Below are 21,148 nucleotides of genomic sequence, written 5' to 3'. Positions count from 1 at the left end.
TGTAAAAGACCTACTTAGTCACTGAAAGTACTATACCCCCTCCTTTAAGTAAAAGCTGTAAACTAAAAAGGGAGATAACCACTTAAAAGAAGACAGATTATTCTGTATCCATATACTCTAAGAAATACAAACCTACTCTTTAAGAATTATGGCCTTTTAAGGGTATAGGGTTAAGATTATTAAAATATTTTGTCATTATAATTGAACAGAGCATTTAGGTCTCCGACAAATCTTTGATTATTTAAATTAAAATACATAACTGAAGTTCATATTCTGATTGAATTTAATTTAATATACATTAATGCATACTTTAATCTTGAAACATTTCTGCTAGCCTGAGACCAAGAGCAACTAACTGAAATCATACTGAAGAAGAATAATTTCATTTCAGTGGATGCTGAAATAATGGCAACTTCATGGGTATGATCTGATGCATATTAATTTTTTTAAAAAATCAGATCTTTCCAGAAAGTAGAAAACTCCTGAAATGTAAAATTATCATGGCAGCCTTCAGCTAAACTGCCTTAAAATAAGTCATAACTTCAGAGGCTTCTGTAAAATATTCTCTCCCATGTCTAGCCTCAAATCCACAACCCTTTAATGTAGTAATTGTTATCTAGTTGAAATCTAACTATTCACATCTTCAAAGAACTTTCTAAAGCAGCATTTGAGATTTGAGTCTTTAGAAGGTTATATGGTAACCTCTCAGGTTTTCCATCTTGACAGGTATTATCATATGCTGGGGCTGGGTATGGGAGAGAAGAATGCAGGGGAGAAGGTGATGGCCATTGTTTTATTTTCTTCAGTTTGAAATATACAGTGTTTTATATATTCTAGAATCTGGAGAATCCTGAAGCACATGAAAGTAGCCATCAGCTACAGTTGAAAGCTGCAGCTCCAGCAAATGTTACAAAAGGTCACTACAGGAGAAGGTACATGTGAACAGGAGCACTAAAGAGAAGAATTAGGGACATAGAGAACTTGTACACAGGCTGAATAGACAGTAAAAGTGACAGATAAACACATCATAATCAGTATTAATCATGGAAAATGGGAACGAATTCTTCACAGAAGAAGAAGGGTGGAAGAGTAGAAGTATGAAGTGGTTCTGATACCATCCAGTAGATGGGACATAGACTTACTGTGAATTGACAGGAACCGCATTCTAAAACAAACAGTAATTTCAGCAGATCTGTAGACATAAATGAAATCCTTTTGCTAAAAAAGTCTGCTCAACCACAGTTCACGGAATGTTCCCAAAGTACCTACTATTTTGCGCTTGATCATATGTAGAGGAATTTTTGCATGCAGAGGGGTTACAGACAACTCCTTGTGGACCGTTGATAAATACAATCTTCTTTTAATATTTCCTAAATCAGTTATCCTGCAAAATAAAAGCAGGAGAGAACAGAATGGATCTTCGTCAATTCGATAATCTAGTATCTTTGTCAATCACAAAAAAACCCCCGTTATTCATATGCAGAACCTTTATGTCAGTGATAGCAATAGAGAATTTAAGAATTACTTCTTTTACAAGATGAGTAATGAGATTTCTTTCTCAAATTCAACCTTGGTGGCTATATTCCTGCATATATCAAATCACTTTACATGCTAATTTTATTTCAACAGTCTACACTCTTTCCTAGATTTCCATAGCCCTTCAGACTATGAAAGAATTCAATTTGTTTGAAGTGAGAACCCAGTAGCCTTTAATAATCACACTTGTTTCTGCCCCTTAAGCTTGTGTTATCTTGGGACACACTGTCACCTGCTAACTAGAAAAACATGATTTGCTTTCTTTTCCTAAAAATGCCTCTGTCATTTTATATAGACTCTTTGTTGGCTTAAAAATAAGACATTGTCTGATCGTTTCACTTTCTGTGCACATACCTTCAAATGGGAAACATAATACAGAAGTTTATTGCTCACTATTCAGGTCATCTCACAGTGACACCAAGGACACTGAATTCGAACATTTCTAATAGATTTAGACCACAGCTGTGATCACAAAGATTAGGTTTGCTTTAAACTGATAAAGAGACTGCTTATGCTCTGCTTTCTTCAAGTTTTGTGAGCAGCAAAATGTTGATATTGCCCAGCAATACCACCCTGTGATACTGGAGAACAGACTTTAAAGGTTGCAATCTCTGTGGGGAAATGATGATTAATTTACCTATTATTTTTGAACAAGCCCATTTTTAACAGATGGGTATTTCTCTATAATTAGCAGTCCCTCTGAGAAGAGGACAAATAATTACAATAAACAACTTTCTGTCAGTTTTCATTTCTTAAAAAAAGTAATTACTCAAAAATAATTATGATTTAAATGCTGAGTTCTACTTTAAAATTGTGAGACTACCTTGTAGGTTACACACTTTTTAAATGAAAACACTTTTTAATTAGCAAGGACTACCTGTAGCTGAACTAATGAAATGCTGTCACCCAAAATTTCCTGATAAACATCCTAAAATGTTCTTAGGATTCCTTGGGTCAACTTAGAAAGGTATTAACTCTGGAGCAAGTTACACATTTCATCTATTTTTGTGAATTCAAGATTTCAACCCAGGACAGCATTCAGTTCAAAAAACACTGCAAGTATGTGAATATTAAAGGGCTCTACCAGTAAAGCTGACAAAAACAGGTTGTTTCCCCAAGTTGTTATGAGCATCAGGCAAAGCAAACGAAGTTCATAGGCCTTACAGATCTTGCTGCTTCTTATTATGTTATCCATCCTCATAATATATAATAACATATATAATGTTATCCATCCTCATAACATTGGTGGGCAAATCAAAATGGAGTGGAAGAGTCTACTAGCAGTTTCTTTTGAGAGACTAGCAGTTCCTCAAATAAATTGCATGTACCTCAAAGGCAGGAACTTCACTTCTGTGCCAGGGTAAAGCATTACATCCTCAGCACTGCTATTGAGAGTAGAATTCAGTATCATCTGCACATATATTTATGAATGGATAAATAATACCATCAACCCCCTGAAAAGAGCTTTCACCACCTTACACCTTAAAGTGTCTTACAATGCTTAAAGTGCTTACACCTTAAAGTGTCTTACAATGATAGCATTCTGGGCTTGATTTTGCTTTTGAAGAAATTGGGGTAAAATGTGAAATAATTCACCTAATATCATCAGCAAGTTGGCCACATAGCTAAACCTGTGCCCCAGGTCCAGGCTCAGTTCCATCCATCATATTTCATATGATATATGAAATTCTCATATACCCATTGATGAAAAACCCACGGCTGCATTTTTTCAGGAACTCTCTACTCTGCTGTAAATCTTGCTGTTCAGAAGTGCTATGAAACTAAGGCACCAAAGAATTTTAAAGAACTGAAGTAGTGGTTGTTTGAAACTCCCCTACATGTCCTGGTTATGTGTATAGCTGAGCAAGTATGCTGAGGAACCAGGTAGTTGCAGTAACCTGTGTGCTGAAAAACAAACAAAAATACTATTCCCGCTGAAACTCAGTGCTATTCTCAATGGAGAATGTTGCTTTAAATGATGCCATGACAAGACAGTAGGACCCTGAACTTAAACCATGCATATCTCCAAATAACTGGCAATAAAATTTTAATTTCACTTTATAACATTAGTTCAAGAAATATGTTGAAATGACATAGTTTATTTTTGTATGAATATTTTTATCTTTCTCCCTCCTGAAAAATATTAACTGTAATAAAAAGGACATTACTAAATGTACAGCTCATTTGCATTCTGAAGTGCAATACAAGACAGTCATTTAGATAAAAATATACACATTTATATCAGAAATATATGTCTAAAATAAAATGCTTTTTTGTGATGGCATGTATGCTATAAAGAAGAAGCAAACCCTAGATATATAGTTATAATCACACCTAAAGAAGTTTAAAACTTATTTCAGCAGATAAATTTAGAACAATAAAGATATTTATATTCTACAGTAGAAATGAGGTAAACATTTGAAGAAGGGGCAAAATCAGAGAAAGAAGATGGTCTTAAAATTCTATAAAATAATTTATGTCCTTGTAGAAGAAAGACAATTATTCAGGAATTGGTGAAACTTTTGACTCTTCAGTTACATTGTTTCTTGGAAAATAAAGTGAAATAAATGTCTGATGAAACTCTTATCTGAAATAATTCAGAAAATGGGAGTTAGAACTTTAGAACTCTCACTTGTAAAATGATTCAAGAGTACTTGTGTTGAAACTCAACCTTTTTTTCTGTTATTAAAAAGCATCACCTATATTAAACCTAAAAAGAAGAAACATCTGTACTACACTTCTTGATTTTCAAAGATGTATTTAAAAAAATCTATATAAGAGTTAATGTATTTTTATTACATCTGTGTTTGAGCATTTATATCTAAGGGTCAGACATGTGATAGAAAAGTAATGAGACCATGTTGAGAAAAATGAGGTAGTCAACAGGAAAATCAACCTCATTTATAATAATATTCCTGTGATCAGCAGGTGCATAACTCTCCCAGCTATGGCCATTAACTGCATTCATTTCACACTTAACATCTACATTTGCAAAACATTTGAAAGTAAAATTACCTTCCAATTCAATTTTCAATTTTATTTTATATAGTCTACTTTGATTGACTGTTCTCCTCACAATGGTAACTATAGTGAGATTGCAAGTAAATAGTAGCAACTACCCAAGAGTATAGATAAACTCATCTTCTCAGATTACCTATTCACTTTGCTGCATGTATAATAATTTATAACCATTTGTTAATGTTCAATTCAGGGCTTAAAATGAACTTGAAAAAATGACGTTGGACTGTTGAAGAGATGCTTCATTTATCAAGGCTCACTTGTTCTTAAAATGAAAGTGTTTTTCTCCTTATAAATGACTTAACCTGGAAGTTTACCAAACATGAAAGCAGATATTTCATTAATGTTGCTATGCAAAGAACAACTGTCATACAATTTATTATTAATGGAAATTTCTATATATCCTGCTTGGAATCCAGGCAGAATCCTCCGGTAAAGTTTAACTATTAGTATGTTAGCATATTAGGTCTTAGTTATCATAGGGCCTTTTTTTCCATAAATGCTATGTGATTCACAAATGTCGGATAGTACCATCATCAGCCCCACTTTAAAGACAGAAAAACAAAGGAATAGTAATGGTTAAGTGATTTGCCATGGTCACAGATTCTTAAATTTGCTTTTTTTCAGGAATGGCCTGTATTTCATTCATGTTTTATTTTACTCGCTACTTGTAAATTGGTCTTGTAGGAGATATTATCTTATTGAACAGTCTGTCTGATCTTCTGAAATCAAGAGCACTGTATTCTGCCCTCATTACAACAGACTTGGTTATGTTGATAATCAATCAAATCTCTACAAAACAAAAGATCGAGAAGATTTATACGTCACATAGGCCTAGGGAACACGATGCAAAGAACCATCTTTCTTTTTATATACTGGAATTTTCTATGTTGATAATCTTCTTCTGGAGACAATTAAGGAAAAAAACAAACAAACAACAACAACAACAAAAACCCACACAAGTCCCCTTAAACAGTATCCATAAAAAGACAGTACTGCAGGTGGCCGGTTCAGAAAGAGAATCATGAAATCTGATTGCTAGAATAGAAAAGCTTTCCAAATGTTAGCAGTTATGAAGAAATGGTGATTCCTGAGCTCTCTCTGCAAGATATTGACATATTTGTAATCAGTTCTCCAACTGAATGATCTGGTATTTTCAATGATCTAGAATAATTTGTTGTAAAAGCTTCATTACACACAGAACTTCACAAATTTCCCCAATACCTCCCCCCCAAAAAAAACCACAGTGGAAATGGTCACTGATATTTTCTTACATGTTCTAGAATCTTCTATAAATATTTTAACATCTTGGTTTTGATACCTGCTCATTCATGTGTCTCTTTCTCTCATTTTCAAGTATTTACTAAAAATTCTTTTTTATGGCATGGTGGTATGTTCCTCTGAAGCATAGCCAGCTGTGTCAAATCATTTAGAAAACTGTAATTCTAGAAAATAGGTTTTGATTTGTTCAGTATAGACAAAGTACTCTAATGAGTATTAATATGTGGAAAGTTTAGTGCATATATCTTTTCCAGAATCAAATTATCCTTATAATGCAGTTATTTATGCCTGTAACTAATTCTGTTGTGTCTTTTCTTTAGTTTATTGACTGTTATTCTTTTCACTTTATTTTTTGTTCCATGAATTTATCTACTCAAGAGAGACAATCAGTCTTTTCATGTTTACAAAGACAAAGAAAAGGTTATGTTCACACCTGCTATATGTAATAGACCTCTTAAGTACAGACATATTTCTCACATTTAAACCTTTTATTCTAATTACTGAATTATGTGAACTGCTAAGAATTTTGCCTTTAAAACGACACAACTAAGTTTTCTTGCTAACACTGGTTCCTACATTTACCTTACCTGACATATGAACATCCTGAACAACAAACCCTACCAACCAAACATACACGATTCAATTTACTCCATGTTATTTAAAGTGATGCACCAGCTAAAATACGCATAATCAATATTTTTCTTTACTTTATAAAGTCCTAGAGCACAGCTATTTATTCTGTAATATCACCAGGACATCAGCTATTCAGAAGCCCAGAGTTTATGTATTAGTCAGAATCAGATATCACGCTAGTCTTCTCTGCTTTAATTCTGCCAGGATATGCTGGCTTTTTTATTTTTTTTAATTCTCTTAAGTTACTATAAAATGACTATCATCAAAATAAACTGAAGATGATAACACTCAACTTTTTAGCCACCTGGGCCTCCAGGTGTGAGTAATTTCGTCAGTGTTTCAGGATGTGTATTCAGCACCACCATCCTCATTTCTTTCTTTCCAACCTTAGAAAACATGTACATTTACAAACAAATTTTGAACCTACAGTTTTTAATATTTTTTGTTTGTTATAAAAACATGAGAAACTTATTCTGATTTCTCCCCTTCAATAACTGAAGAAACAAGAAATTACCCACTTGAGAATATTCTTGTTCTGCAGCTGCAAAATACCTGACAATACTCTAGAAAAAGGCTCAAAACCTTCAACAATGAAAAAAGTCTTTCTCTGTGCCTCATGTTTTATACTGATTATTTGAATGAACAATGGAACCATTGATATAAGAAGACTTAGAATAGGTTTACAGCTGCAGAAGCAGTGAAAGTCATCAAATGTGAGAAATTAGACATATCTGCAGAATAAAGCTAACAGATTTATCCTGACCAGGGGGAGGAAAAATACCTATCTTCTTTCAGAGCAAATGCCAATGTAACTAGTGACTTATTTTTAAACCAGGCCTGTGAATTTTGTTTTCAATTCTATACTAATTTCATGAATCCTTTTTTATATCTGACAAGTAGGACAAATTTATAACCATTCCAATTTTCCGTGTTTTGGATGTTTAAAAGTATAATTCAACAATGAGTTAGTTAACTCTCTGTAATTACTTTCAAAATAACTTGGTAAACATTACTCCCACAACTTGTATGAAAGAACTTGGGGGAAGAAAAAAGGCAGATCGAATTCCAAGGACATATACAAGGCCACACGGCATTTCAGTACATAACCAGAAACAGAACTCTAACTCTTGTTCATGCCTCAGATAACTCTACTTTTCTCTGTTGGGAGGGGGGAAATCTATGGTACAATTTAAAGGTCTGTTTTCTCACATCAACAACTCTACTTGTTTGCTGTAAAACTTATTATACGACTTACTAATTTCCCATGATACCTAACATCTAATAAAAACACATCAGAAATAAAGTATGACAAATGACTGGCATTACAGTATTTTAAGAAGAATGAATGTATGTGTGCTTGACAAGATGCCACGCAGAAGCGCTAGCACCTGCACACGTCCATATATTGGGAACTAAACCAAGAATGCCAACACAAGCCAGATGCTGTTTTCTTTTATGCGCAAATATTTTCCAAACATTGAGCTACTTTTGCTTTTTCAGAAAGGTAGCAAAATCCATAATACTGAGGATTTAACAACCAGCTACTACATTTACAACAGATGGCTATATCCAGTATTACTAACAGCTTTGCTATTATTTGCTTCAAAAAGGCTGCATAAATTACATGCTCTCTACCTTATTTCAGATTTTATTATGCTTCACCAAATTCTTCATCCACAAATTATTTTACACATTTGTTAGGCAGGTCAATACATTGATTGTTAATGTGGTAATACTCATCTATTCATGCCCTCTAACAAAGTATCTACATTTCTACTTAATTTTTTTCCAAAGAAAAGGCAAGACAGATAATTTAAACAGTTGTTTGCACATTCAGTATTTATGTCAGGAATCTCGCATGACTGGTTGATTAGGAGCAAGTTAGAAGGTTTAGCTCAGCTGATGCCAGCAGTGATGGATGGCCTTGAAGAAATTCTTGTTTGCTGATCAGATAAGTCAGAGTAAAATGCAGAAGAGAGGATGAAGCTCAAACTATATTCATACTATTTCTATTTATGCAGAATGGGAGGGGAAGAAATGTACCATAAAGCATCATTTGCTGCTGTTATAAAACTTGCCAAAGTGTTTTTTACTTAAAAGTAAATTTGCAGGTATGATGTCTTGGTATGCTACGAATTTTCACATGAAGCTACTCAAAGATTCAGTAGTAAGACTATATTATAAGCACATAGCCAGACTATGTAAAAAACTGTCTGGGGCCATTGAACTCCAGGAAACACCAGCACAATCAATATTCTGTCCATAAACAAGCAATAGATTCCTTTCAAAACATTTGAAATAAAAAGAACTGAATGGCAGTCACTTATTACTAGTATGTATAAACAACAAGAAGCAAGAAGGACTTGCCTTCATTAATTACTGGATTATCAGGAGTCTGCTAAAATAAAATACAGTGTCTATTTTGCAAGTATTTGCACAGAGTTTATTGGTACATCAATAAATTACAGTTGATTTCTAATACAAAACATTAATTTTTTGAAATAAGTTTCTATCATCTTCTGCGTATACACCTTTAGGTAGCTTTAGTTACTTGAATGCATAAGCATAATTTTATTATAACATAATTAAGTAGTGAAACAGTTGCACTGAATTAAACATTTATTATTTCATAAAAATTCAGTGGAAATGTATTAAGATAGATTACTTCATCAACATAGACAATGAAACCACTGCATGTAAGAGGAAAGAAAATTATGATTTGTATCAGGCTGTCTGATAATACTGATTTAGAATCTGGAAGGTTAACAGAAAAAAGAAAAGAAGTAAAAAATAAAAGTTACAACTATTTAAATATATTAAATTTATATAGTAAATATAGTCAAATACACTAATGTAGTGTATGTTTATATATGCTATACATAGCAAATACAAATGCAATGGGAGGTAACAAGAAAGGCAATGAGAAAATGTAAAGCCTAGATACAAGCTCAAAAGAGAAAGTGCGAAGAAAGAGGGAAGAGGCAGTAAAAAATTAGAGTTCTCATGTTTATTAAAAAAAAAAGAAGAAGAAGGAATAAAAGCAAGTGATAAAAAAGGGAAAATGAAAGAGGAAGAATTGCAGAAAAGTTCTTGATAAGAGGTATAGATGAATGGCCAGAAGTACCCTGAAGAACCAAACCCAGTACCAAAACCATAGGCAATCTGAAGATACGTTCCTGAACCTGGCACTAAGCCTCTGCCATCTGTCTACAGAATGCCTATGAGAAGCAAATCTGTGTACTTGGTTTCTGCTTACTGCATGACTTATCTTGTTTATTTAGTCCCTTTTGCTAAACACTTTTAGAAGTAATACAGCAATTAAAACCATAGGAGCAGAAAGTGTAAGCAGAACTACACTCAGGAAATTCATCAAAGAACAGAGAAGTTACAGAAAGACAAACAAAAATAAAATTCAGCACTGAGTTTACCCAGTTTAATTACATATCATTTAACTCATCTATTCTTGCAGGGCTTCTAATGACGTAATATTTCTTTTGTTAATCTAATTATTAGAATATTTCTTTTTCCCCTAAAGCAAAGGACCCTGGAATAGTGATTGATAAATTTCTTATGAACTTTCGGGAGACCCCTGTGAGCCAATACTTTGTTTGATAAATTCACATCTCATTTCTTCAGTCTTACCATCTTCATTCACGATTTTAAGAATCTTTTTAATCTTCAGAGGGATGTCAGTAGTTAAAATATCCAAGAAATAATGATCTCATTAGCTTAATTACTTCTTATTGACTTGCTAAGTCATTGTGCTTTAATGGAAAATCTGCCATTACAATTAATGGTTGCAATCAGGCATCCACTTTACATTAAGCATTCAAGGAAATTTTATGCATCTTACAGTAACTCAGTGGAGAAGTCTTGTCCCATTGGCACAAAAATCTGAAGTGTCAGAAACTGCTGGATCAGTCCCACTAGAAACAGAACAAAATTAAATATGCTGTGTGCATACAAATACACCTTTCACCATCAAGCATTTCAACGTTGTACTATACAGTTTTGCTCTTGCAATACTGTTTCCCAAGGTTCACAAAACACATGAACAAGAAAAAAAAATATTCAAACTGCAGTGGAAGTGTTGTTTTAGAGGCTTCATCTATGTCATTAGAGAAGTTCTCATGAAAATAAAAGGAACCGATTTTTTATGTACACTTACATTGTGTTCCAAGAGCATGTGAACCAAACATCCTGTAACAGTTATAAAGTAATAAGTTCATATCAAGATTATCTTAAAACTATATGAAGCTTCCTTTTACATTTGTGACAATGTAAACCTTACTAAACAACTTTAAAAAGATCTTGAGTAAAAATGCAATCCAGATTACTGCAACAATGCTCAATGGCGTATTCTGATTTTTACAACAATCACGCTTAACCGAAGCAATAAACACAAGAAAACTTTCGGGATCCAGGGAATCCTGGAATTTGGGGAAAAACAGGTAGTACCAAGCTGTGTGAATTGAATGTTCTATGGTTTTGTTAGCTATTCCACCCGTGAGCATATGGGCTGGTCTTCATTAACTTAGCAAGACTCAACAGCAACATTATTTCTTCTTCTGAAAAATGCCAATTCAAAACTTCTTTCTTTTGTGGGTCAAATAACATTTTAAGATTTCATATTATATTTGTGTACATAATGTCTTTTATTGTGGAAGAGCATTCCAAATTTACAGTACAACTGGCAGATTGTATATTTGACAGAAATGAAATACTTAAGGCACACACCTGAAGACAGAATGAGACAGAGAGACAGAATGGTAAGAGATGGGAATTTGGCTACAGTATTGCAGCACTAGCTAAAGTTGATTTAAAACCTAACTATTTTTAGCAGTGATAATGCACAGCAGTAATTCTCAAGCCTCGTTTTAGGCTGTAATAGTTTATTTTAGGTTTGGCAATAAACAAATTAAGGTTGGATTTCTCAGAAAGATACATTAGTCTAATATTTACGATACTGAATATAATACTAAAACTTCTTTTATGAAAATCAGATTACTTTTCAAGGCCTTAGTGCATAACCAGACTAAACAACTTCTCATTTATTATTTTTTCTGTATGTTTGAGAAAAATTGTATTAATTGGTAATTACATACCATGCATGAGAAGTATATTAGACAATTCCTACTTTAATCAATTAAAATCACCATCTCAATTTTTCTTCAAAAGCATGTGGTTAAACCTAAAACAGCTTGGTTCATTACTACAAGCCCTATAATACACAACACCCTGCAGTGGAATTTAAGGCATGAATTAAGATGATTGCTGTATGTCCTCTGCAACACAAATTGCTTTGATTTTGGGGCTTTGTTTTGGTGCAAATGATGGGGCTTAATTCCTTCCAATAAATGTTATGATTTTGATCTAAACAAGTGGAAGATCTAGCTCTTACACAACATACTTGACTACAATAATGTGTGCTAAGATCTTTGACTCAATAACAAAGACATACTTGAATAAGAAATGTAAAAATATAGCATTATTCACACCACTTTTGGGGATTTTTTTGAGTGAAAAGTCACCACACAAAAGTGATTTCAGTTAATACAAAATTCATGTATAGTGATAATATCTTTTATTAGACCATTTGATGAAGTAGAAATAAGAAAAGACAAGTGCTCTAACACACATATCCCGAAAGCTTATCTATCTTTTCCAACTACACCAGTTATTCTGATAGAATCAGAAGTTGTTTGCCAGACATCAGTCTGTAGCAGGATCAGATACAGAAGCAAACCAGAAGAATTAGGACAATACGCAGCAACCAAGGATCTTCCCTAAGAACTTTAACACAGCATTTCTATACCTTTTACTTATTTGTGCTGACCTGCTAAAAAATTAATGAAAAAACACTTTGCTAATGCTGAACTAAGCTCAGAATAAAGGAGAATAATACAAGTTTGACATTCCAATATATGACTGCTTTAATAATCAGAACAGCATCACGGACATTTAGTTCTTTGACACTTACGAGCTTGTTTAGTTTCCTTTGGTAGCTGCATTCTGTTGATTTGACTGCTTCCTTCAAGTACAAAAACAAAGCCCTTTATTTCTTTGTCATATTCCTACAAAAAGAAACGAACAAACAAAACATAAGCATCCTAATATAATTCTTCATCTTAAAAAAAAAAAGTTTCATTCACATTTTTCTAAGTTTTATACTCTACGTTTAATAAGTTTCTTAAAAACTTACTTTCCATATAGCTGAAGGATTGCCAAAAATCTTCCATTTTGCTCCTGGGTTCTTGCCTTGAGCACTGAATATTTCAACAAATGGACCACCCTATGATAAAATGGTTTAAGGATGCATCAACCAACCAAATGTTCAGCACAGAATCATCACCAGTCAAGAGTACCAGTGATGTACCAAATACAATCCCACCCCACACCAGAGTCAGTATTACTGATCAGTCAGACAATAGCGTATTAACAGCCTTTAGACTACTACAATATAGCAATGCATATAGTCAATATTTATCTTTACTAGAAGATCAGAACATAAATTTGAAGCAATATCATGAAATATATATATATTTTTCTCTGAAAAGCAAAATTATTGTAAAAATTCTAAAAATATGCTGATTACCAATTTATACTTAGATATGCTTTATTTCTACAACTCACCAAATAAAGTGAATTTAAAACATACTGTTAAATGATCAAAAAAATTGTTGCAAATTGTTGCATGTTTGATGTTTTGTCTAACATCCTAAGGAAATTATGTTTACAGAGTCATGCTGGTTCTGTTTACATGTGTGAGTATGTCAAAGACATTTCCCTGTAACTTTTCTACTAGTTACCAAATTCCAGCCTGATTTGACAGAACAGTTCACGAAACATATAAAGAAATCAAAGAATTTAACCATAAGCATTTAGGGAAGCAGGCTTTATCAGCTGTTCTTATGGAATTATCTGCTTCAGTGTTTTTCACAATTGATGTCACAGAAAATGTCTTCTGATGTACTCAGACTATGGTTTGATCAGCATTTTTTCAGCATTATGGTCAACCTAATCAATCACTACAACTTTGTCTCTCCCTTCTCACTTCTAGTTGTATGCACTTCCCAATACTCTTTATGCTCAGCTGCCCAAACAATTGTACAGAAGTCAGTATGAGCAAGAGGGGCGAGCAGTCGTGCCAGCAAAATAAATGCTTCAAATTATGCTTTCAGAGAACACCAACTCTGTACCGTATATAAATTATTTCCCCCCCATGCCTGACAGATAACCCCGGTGACTACACTTACTAAGTTCTAAGGAGATTAAAAATGGCATTCCATAAACAGCATCCATAAAATATATTTTTAATTCATAATGGATGAAAAAGAATTTAAAAAATATGATGTACTATCGATTTAAAAAGTTATCAGACATATTTAAGGACTATAGGACCAAGCTGTCAGAAAGTTGTAAAATATTCTTAACTGCCAATGTGTGTATGTTTGTAACAAATCTTTCCAAACAATTGGAATTTTCTCCAAAATAGAAACAGGTACATTTTGTTAACGCTGCAGCCCTTGAGTAGGCCCTGGCTTGATGTTAAAATAACTGAACAGGACATTGTCCTGGTTCCAGTTAGGACAGAGTTAAGTAGCTCATAGTAGCTGGTAGGGTGCTATGTTTTGGATTAGGATGAGAAGAGCGCTGATAACATGCTGATGTTTTAATTGTTGCAGAGCAGTGTTTACACCAGGCCAAGGACTTTTCGGCTTCTTGCTCTGTCCTGCCAGCGAGCAGGCTGGGGGTGCAGCAGGAGCTGGGAGGGGACAGACCCAGGACAGCTGACCCAAACTGGCCAAAGGGGTATTCCATACCATCTGGCGTCATGCTAAACAATATATAGGGGTGGCTGGCCGGGGTGGGGGGGCCGGCTGCTCGGGAATAGGCTGGGCATCGGTCAGCGGGTGGTGAGCAATTGCATTGTGCATCACTTGTTTTCTTACACATTATTATTGTTAATACTATTACCATTATCACTATTATTATTATTATTGTTATTATTATTTTCCTGTCTTAATAAACTGTCTTTATCTCAACTCACAGGCTTCACTTTCCCGTTTCTCTCCCCCATCCCAGAGAGGGAGGGGGGAGGGTGAGCGAACGGCTGTGTGGTGTTTAGCTGCCAGCCGGGTTAAACCACAACAGACATGGAAAACTACTACTGGACACAACATGAGAAAATGCTGAACATAACAAGCACCAATGTGAGAAGCTGACAGAAGTTACTGACAGTGCCGTGATGGATGGCTGGATCTCGTGGAGGGCTGAGGAGGAGTTATACAAGAAACTGTTAAACTCCATGAACGACGGAGTTGGAGGGCAGTATGAGGCATCTTTTGGGGACTGCACTCCTACAAGGCCAACAGCACCTAAGTGCCCATATCATTAATACCATATAAAACTGTGATAGCCTAGGTAACAGCACCAGAAATATGTTTCAGGTACAGATGTAGAACATCCGGGACTACTGTGAAAAAGTAATTGGTGTGGGTTGCTTTCTTGGGAGGGGACTGGTGTAGAGAAAGGGAAGTAGAGTAGTGAAAAGGAAGGCCAAGAAACAGAAAATGTGATACTAAAGTTTGCGAACAATGTGACTGTGCTTGCCGGTGCTACCTGACAGGTAACTTGTGCTGGACCAGGAAGAGAAACCAACCACCCTGTTCCGACTATACCTTAAGAGCTGGGCCTGCTTCCATGACTGGATGGGAGCAGACGGGGCGCCTTCCCTAGCCCACAAGGGAACAGGCAGAAAAACAGTCACTGATATCACCATGTCGGTATCCGTTCCAGACCTCACAGCATCTGTAGCTACCCGCTATTTCATAACATTTTAATAAAAATACTGAATAATACACTTTTTAAAACATTTCTGTATCTGGACTTTTTGTTCCCCTTGAATAAGCCATTTTAATTGAGTTCTCTCAAAGGTGAAATGGAAGAGGGTAAAAATTAAAACTATTTCTGTTTTACCTGATACTGATTTTTGAACATTTTCCAGCTTTCACAGCAAAAAAAAATATTTCAGGTTTTCAATCAGTACAGACACTTATACACTACCCTGCAAATAAAAAAAAAAAAAAACACAAAATTTATATGGGATTTGACATGAAAAATTCCTATATTGAAACTTGAACAATATTTTAAAATATATAAATACTATTCTTAAATAGCCTTCACAATAGAATGTATATCAACTGCGTCAGACGGCTACCACAAGAGAATCAAGTTCCAAAAACTATTAATATTGACGCTATTTTGGAAAATGTTTTTTTATGCATCAAGTGCTCAATGATACCTCTCCTCACATTCCAAGTTAAGATTGTAATTTTATCATCACCCCTTATTTTTATAACAATGAAGGATTCCTCACGGTTTAAAAACGAGTGAAAATCATCTTTAACACACATTTTTTTTTATTACTCTTTTGTATCAAGTGCTTACTGGAAAACATCAGAATTCCTTTAAAGAGGGGCTTAACATTTAATATAAAAAAAGAGAATCATATGGAACAGCTGCAATAGAAACCACTCCATCTAGAGATATTCGGCAGAGACTTCTTAGACAAATTATCTTCTTTCAAATTCAGCAGTCTCCTTTGAGGATGATTACTCTAAGACTCAAACCAAACACTTAAGTTATTTTGAGGACTGCTAAAGTCAATGCGAGTTAAGGGATTTCTGCAGTTGGAGAATCAGAACAGTAGAAAGTGAAGGGATTGATACGGAAGCCTCCCACTTCTCTTTTTGATCGTGCAGAATATTTGCAATTTCACCTGAAGTCAGCAGAATGTGAAGGGCCCCTGAACATAAAAAGCAGTTGTCAGTCTTAATCAGCAAGTAGGACCAGTCACAAGAGACAACATGCACCTTCACTGTGGAAACTAAAAGTGCTCATCAACTCAGAGAAAACATTTCAAAAGACTGTGCTTGTAATTCATTTGTTATACCTTGTTTATGTACATTGCTTCAGCTCTTCTAACCCATTTGTTATACCTTGTTTATGTACATTGCTTCAGCTCAGTACAGAGTACTTGCAAAATTAAATTAGTTTTAATTTCTGGAATTTTTTGGAGCCTGAAATTGTTTTTTTAAACGGATCAGAAGAATATGCTGACCAGGAGAATGTAAGTATAGCTTCACATGAAGAAAAGTTTAGATGTAATACTGGCCTCTCACAACCAGAGAGCAACAAAAAGTTTAAAATATTGTAAGATGATACACAACTGCAAATGAGCTAGAAATTCAGTGTCAAATTGCATAACTTCATAAACAATTTACACAGTTGAAAGATTAGAACATCATTCTATTTTAAAAAATGTATCACCATTCATTTAGGAAAATATGATGAAACCAGTTGATGTTAAACAGCATTCTATTTTAACAAGGAACAATTATTGTAAACCTCCAAGTTGACTGTAAATGAAATAAAAATGGAAAAATATAAACACACAGAAATTAGAAACATACAGCAATGCTGTTGCCAGAAACATTAGTTCATTTTCATCCTTTTGATTAGGAAGAAAATGAAATTTAGAAACCATATCATTTGTAACAAGCTTATCAGGCTAAAGCTACTTAGCAAGGTGGACAGCTACAGTATCTGCAAACACTGCTGTAGTTAGAATACACAGAAGACATGGAAAGTAATACTTCATTTTCTTCACTGTTTTCTCATAAAGTGTACCTGGCTTTCAGAGACCCAGTCCACTAACAAGTACATCATGCATTGCTTTGAAAGAAGATGCAAATAGCTCTGTGTAAGTGCAAAGTGAGTGAAAGCCATGTTGATATATTAACTTGGGTTCAATACTGTGCTAATACTCTTTGCCTTTCCACAGTGCTTATTAGCTTTGGCTTGACATCACATTAATTATCTCCGCATTGTATTGTATGGAGACAGCTCTCACCTGGTTGGTGCTGAGCATGGAAAAAACACATGTGCTGGCAAAACACCACGTAGACACACATATTTCACAGAAAAAAACTTCTGCTAATAATTAATCCTTAAATTGAAGTGGAGAAAGCATGGTGTAAACTGAAAAGTTCTAATTCAAATGATATGTTTAAGAAAAAGTAGAAAGCATGATCAAATAATTAAAGACTTTCAATGGATCACAGAAAGGGTAGAAATATATATGAAGAGGTAACATCTAGTAAGCGCATGGTATTAAAAAGAAAAAAAAAACCTCTGAGGTGAAGAACACTTATTGAAGGACTAGAAATCTCATATGATCACTAGAAATCTTTAATTTTCAAATCATCAGATAGAACTCACGGCTTAAAATGTGGCTTAGTACTTAAAATGTGGCTTAGTATTTGTCACCATTGCAGTTGTTTTTGAAACTGACATACATACAGGCTATGTCAATTATTAATTTGCAGAACGTATTTTATATAGATTCAAAAAACTGAAGAGACTCCTAACTATCAAATTCGTAACAAGATGGCTCTTTCTAACTTTAGCTAAAAGCCAACTAGATTCAAAGTTTGTTACCATTCGTGTTGGGACAATTCATACTACAAAGCTGATTACTGTAAATTGATCAGGGAAACATGTGAAAAAGACTGGAAAATTGATAATTGCAATATTTTTCCATTTTCATCACTCCTATTCCTATCCTCTCCATAAAATCTAAAAAGGGCTTAAAACCGAGAGGAATTAGTTTTGAAAAAAGAGGGGCTATTTTAGAAAAAAATCAACAGCATCTTAAAATATAAGCCCTCCACTTTTTTTTTTGCATATTTTTCAAATAAATCATTTTTATGACATCTTAATAGAATGCAGTAAAGTAGCAGTTCTCTCATTTTTCTTTCACAGATCAAGCTTTTTTTTTTTTTTTTTCCTGAACCATGTACTTTAGTACATCTGCCCAACTAGAAATACAGGCTTGAAGTGTCAGTCAATGACAAACCATGAAGAATAGAAAAATATGGTTTATAAAGTTAAGTGACAATGAAAGATATTTATGTTTGGATGAACAGATTCCTTTCAGAATTTACCTTGAGATGTCTTGAATTGTACACTGACTGATCATTAGTTTTATAATGCTTCCCGCACCAAAAATAAAGTAGCAACAGTCCAAAGGGCCCATTAACCCTCTTTCTCACAAACCACTCAGGACCCTCCAAAATTACCCCCATCCTATGACACCTTCTTACGTATATTTTGTTCTTCCAACTAGAATGTTTCATGCTGTGATATAGCACATTTCAATGGTATTTTGTGTACATGTAGCCCCATGTTTCTAACAATCGGGCCCTTGTAAATTACAAGCAAAAAAGCATTTCACAAACAGTAAACACAAACATACCTTCAGGCTTCTTTAAATTACCTAATACTAAGTACTATTATACCCCATGGGAGAAAAGGAGAGACAGACTCAGGCACTCCTAAACGCCTCTGTAGTCACAGCTAGTCCCTTGACTTAAAAGGGACTATTTACACAAGTATATGAGTATATTCTTCTGATCAATTTCCATGTGTTGAAAAAGCTGTGTTTATTTATTTTTCTATTCCAGAGACAAAAGTGTGAAGCAAAGTAAAGTGAACGCGCACCTACTACTAATTCACATTGAAAAATGACACAAACACACTATTTTTGGCAGGGAACGCAGGCTTAGACCCAAGACTATTAATACGTATAACTCACCATCACGGGCCCAAAGCCAGTGCTGATTTATGGTAGGCTGGGACACACCAGGGAAAGCAGTTCATCACTGATGAAGGGTTTTAGCATCTTCTAGACAAATGAATTCCACATATTGAATATTTAAAGCTGGGTTTGTAACACTGCTATATATTTTCTCAAAACACAAGTTAACATAATAAATGGGCAAAAAGACCGTTAATAAACTATACTAAGACTGCCAGCGTTCCTATGCCTGAAGTGGCGGAGGCAGCCTTTACACGCAACTTGCAGAATTAAGAAGTTAAAAAAAAACAGAATCAAACTTTTCATTTTTAGAAAGATGCGACCGCAAAGCGTTTTGATACGGGGTGATTCAAGCACCGGCATCCCCGCAAATCAGTTTCCCTGCGCCACAACAAGGCCGCGTCCCTCCAGCGCACGGCCGGGCTTCCCCGTCCCTCCGCCGCCGGGGCCGGCCTGGACACCGGCCGGCACGGCCTTCCCGCTCCGGCAAGGCCCCACCGCTAGCCGCGGAGGACCGGGGCCACTTTGCTCGTGGACCTCAGCCCCCGCCGGGTCTCACCTGGCCGAGGGTGGCTGGGGACGAGGCCGCACCTACAGCGGGGGCGGGCCCAGGGCTCGCCGAGAGGCGGGGGTGAGCGGGGAGGCAGCCGTTGGAAATGGCGGCGCGCGGGGAGCGGCCAGATCGCTGGGTGATGGCAGCCGGGCGTTGGGTGCCATCGGCCGCAGGCTCGAGTGAGGGGACTGGGGGTCTCCCGGTGATGGCCGGGCTGCCCGCAGGCCTCTCACCGAGTGGATAAAAACTGGCCAAGCCTGAGGGCTGCTGGCCCTCGGAGAAGGCTGTGCTGGTCCCCATGCAGGGTGCCAGAGAGTCCTTTATTTATTATTTATATTTTTTTTTCCTCTGAGAAGGATGTGGGAAGCTATGAACTGGAGCAGCTGCGTAAAAGCCCTTGGTCTTTATGGAATTACTTAGACTTGTGGATCATGCATTTTTCTCTTAGGAGATGAGCACAGCACCATTAGTTTAACGTTGTCAGAAATAAGTCTTGAAGGCTTCAAAAGCCTCTGGGAAGAGGTAGCAGGGAACCGATTTGATCCAGGGTTTTGGAATAGCACTCACAGAAGATCATTCCTTGAAATCACTACTCTTTTTATCACGGCATTTCCTTATGAAACTTCATAGCCTTTTCACACACATGCAAATAAATAATTGAATACCCCCTTCTCTCTCAAAGTGTGCCTTAACATTTCTACTAAGAATTAAGGACCCTGTAACCCATCTCACTGTGATGAAATCCATGAACTGAAGGTGCTGAGCCACCAGTGGGTCTGGTAGTGTTTCAGCCCATCTTCACCCTGTTCATCTTCCTTTCCTTTGCTCCTGAAAGGTACTCTCCTGGTCTTGTCAAGGAGGGGAATGAGTTAAATCAATTAAAGGATTTATTTAGCTTTCTCATTTTACCTTAGGATTTTCAAAGAAACCACATTCAGTGTAGTTTTATCATACGTGGATTACACTTATTAGAGTTCTTGGGTATTAAAGAAAACAGTAATACTAAAACTGAGCAACGGTTTTAGTAGCTCAGTAAAAATTAAATAAAAACAGTTGATAGAACAAGGGCAAAAGAGAGATGGTGATATCAAAAGGCAGGTTAAAAAACTGTTGGGGAGTTCTGTAGACAAAAGAAACTACATTGTTCATTATATATGGTTTAACCAGAAGTCATCTTGAAATTCATTTGACACAAGTCTGTATTTAAAAAGACCAAACACTTTGTGACAGGTCTATGGCCCGAGGAGCTAAGAAATTCTGGTTAAATATCAAACTTCAGACTGAAGAGCCTGAGGTAATAAAGGTGTGTAAAGCAGCCAGCTGTGAGCAGAAGATGTGGAATTAGCTGCCTGCCTGTGCACAAGCTGCACAAGGCCCTTTTGCCAGTGGCTGGAGAAAACAGGTTTCAGAGGTAGTGTGAGGGGAAATTTTTATCATAGAGTTTTACAGTTTTACAGTAGAAACCA

The 21,148-nt window shown here is 35.6% G+C and overlaps 1 protein-coding gene across 8 annotated transcripts in view; it reads right to left on the bottom strand.

Annotated features, from left to right (window-relative positions):
• CFAP20DC (CFAP20 domain containing) overlaps positions 1 to 19,956 on the bottom strand; it is a 68,905-nt gene extending 48,949 nt beyond the window's left edge. For 4 of the 8 annotated variants that reach the window (XM_048072184.2, XM_067003203.1, XM_067003202.1 and 1 more), the window contains exons 1-6: positions 19,127 to 19,682; positions 15,448 to 15,535; positions 12,671 to 12,760; positions 12,449 to 12,542; positions 10,322 to 10,394; positions 1,270 to 1,384 (exon numbers count right to left, since the gene is read on the bottom strand). In XM_048072184.2, the coding sequence (XP_047928141.2) occupies positions 1,270 to 1,384; positions 10,322 to 10,394; positions 12,449 to 12,542; positions 12,671 to 12,760; positions 15,448 to 15,468 (393 nt within the window). In that variant the 5' untranslated portion in view covers positions 15,469 to 15,535; positions 19,127 to 19,682. The other 4 variants (XM_013180356.3, XM_013180357.3, XM_067003201.1 and 1 more) reach the window with 4 other exon arrangements.
• Between the last annotated feature and the right edge of the window lie 1,192 nt (positions 19,957 to 21,148).

This window comes from Anser cygnoides, chromosome 10, assembly GCF_040182565.1.
Source record: "Anser cygnoides isolate HZ-2024a breed goose chromosome 10, Taihu_goose_T2T_genome, whole genome shotgun sequence".
NCBI lineage: Eukaryota > Metazoa > Chordata > Aves > Anseriformes > Anatidae > Anser > Anser cygnoides.
Note: the sequence above shows the minus strand (reverse complement) of the source record. Positions and strands in the feature narration are given on the sequence as shown.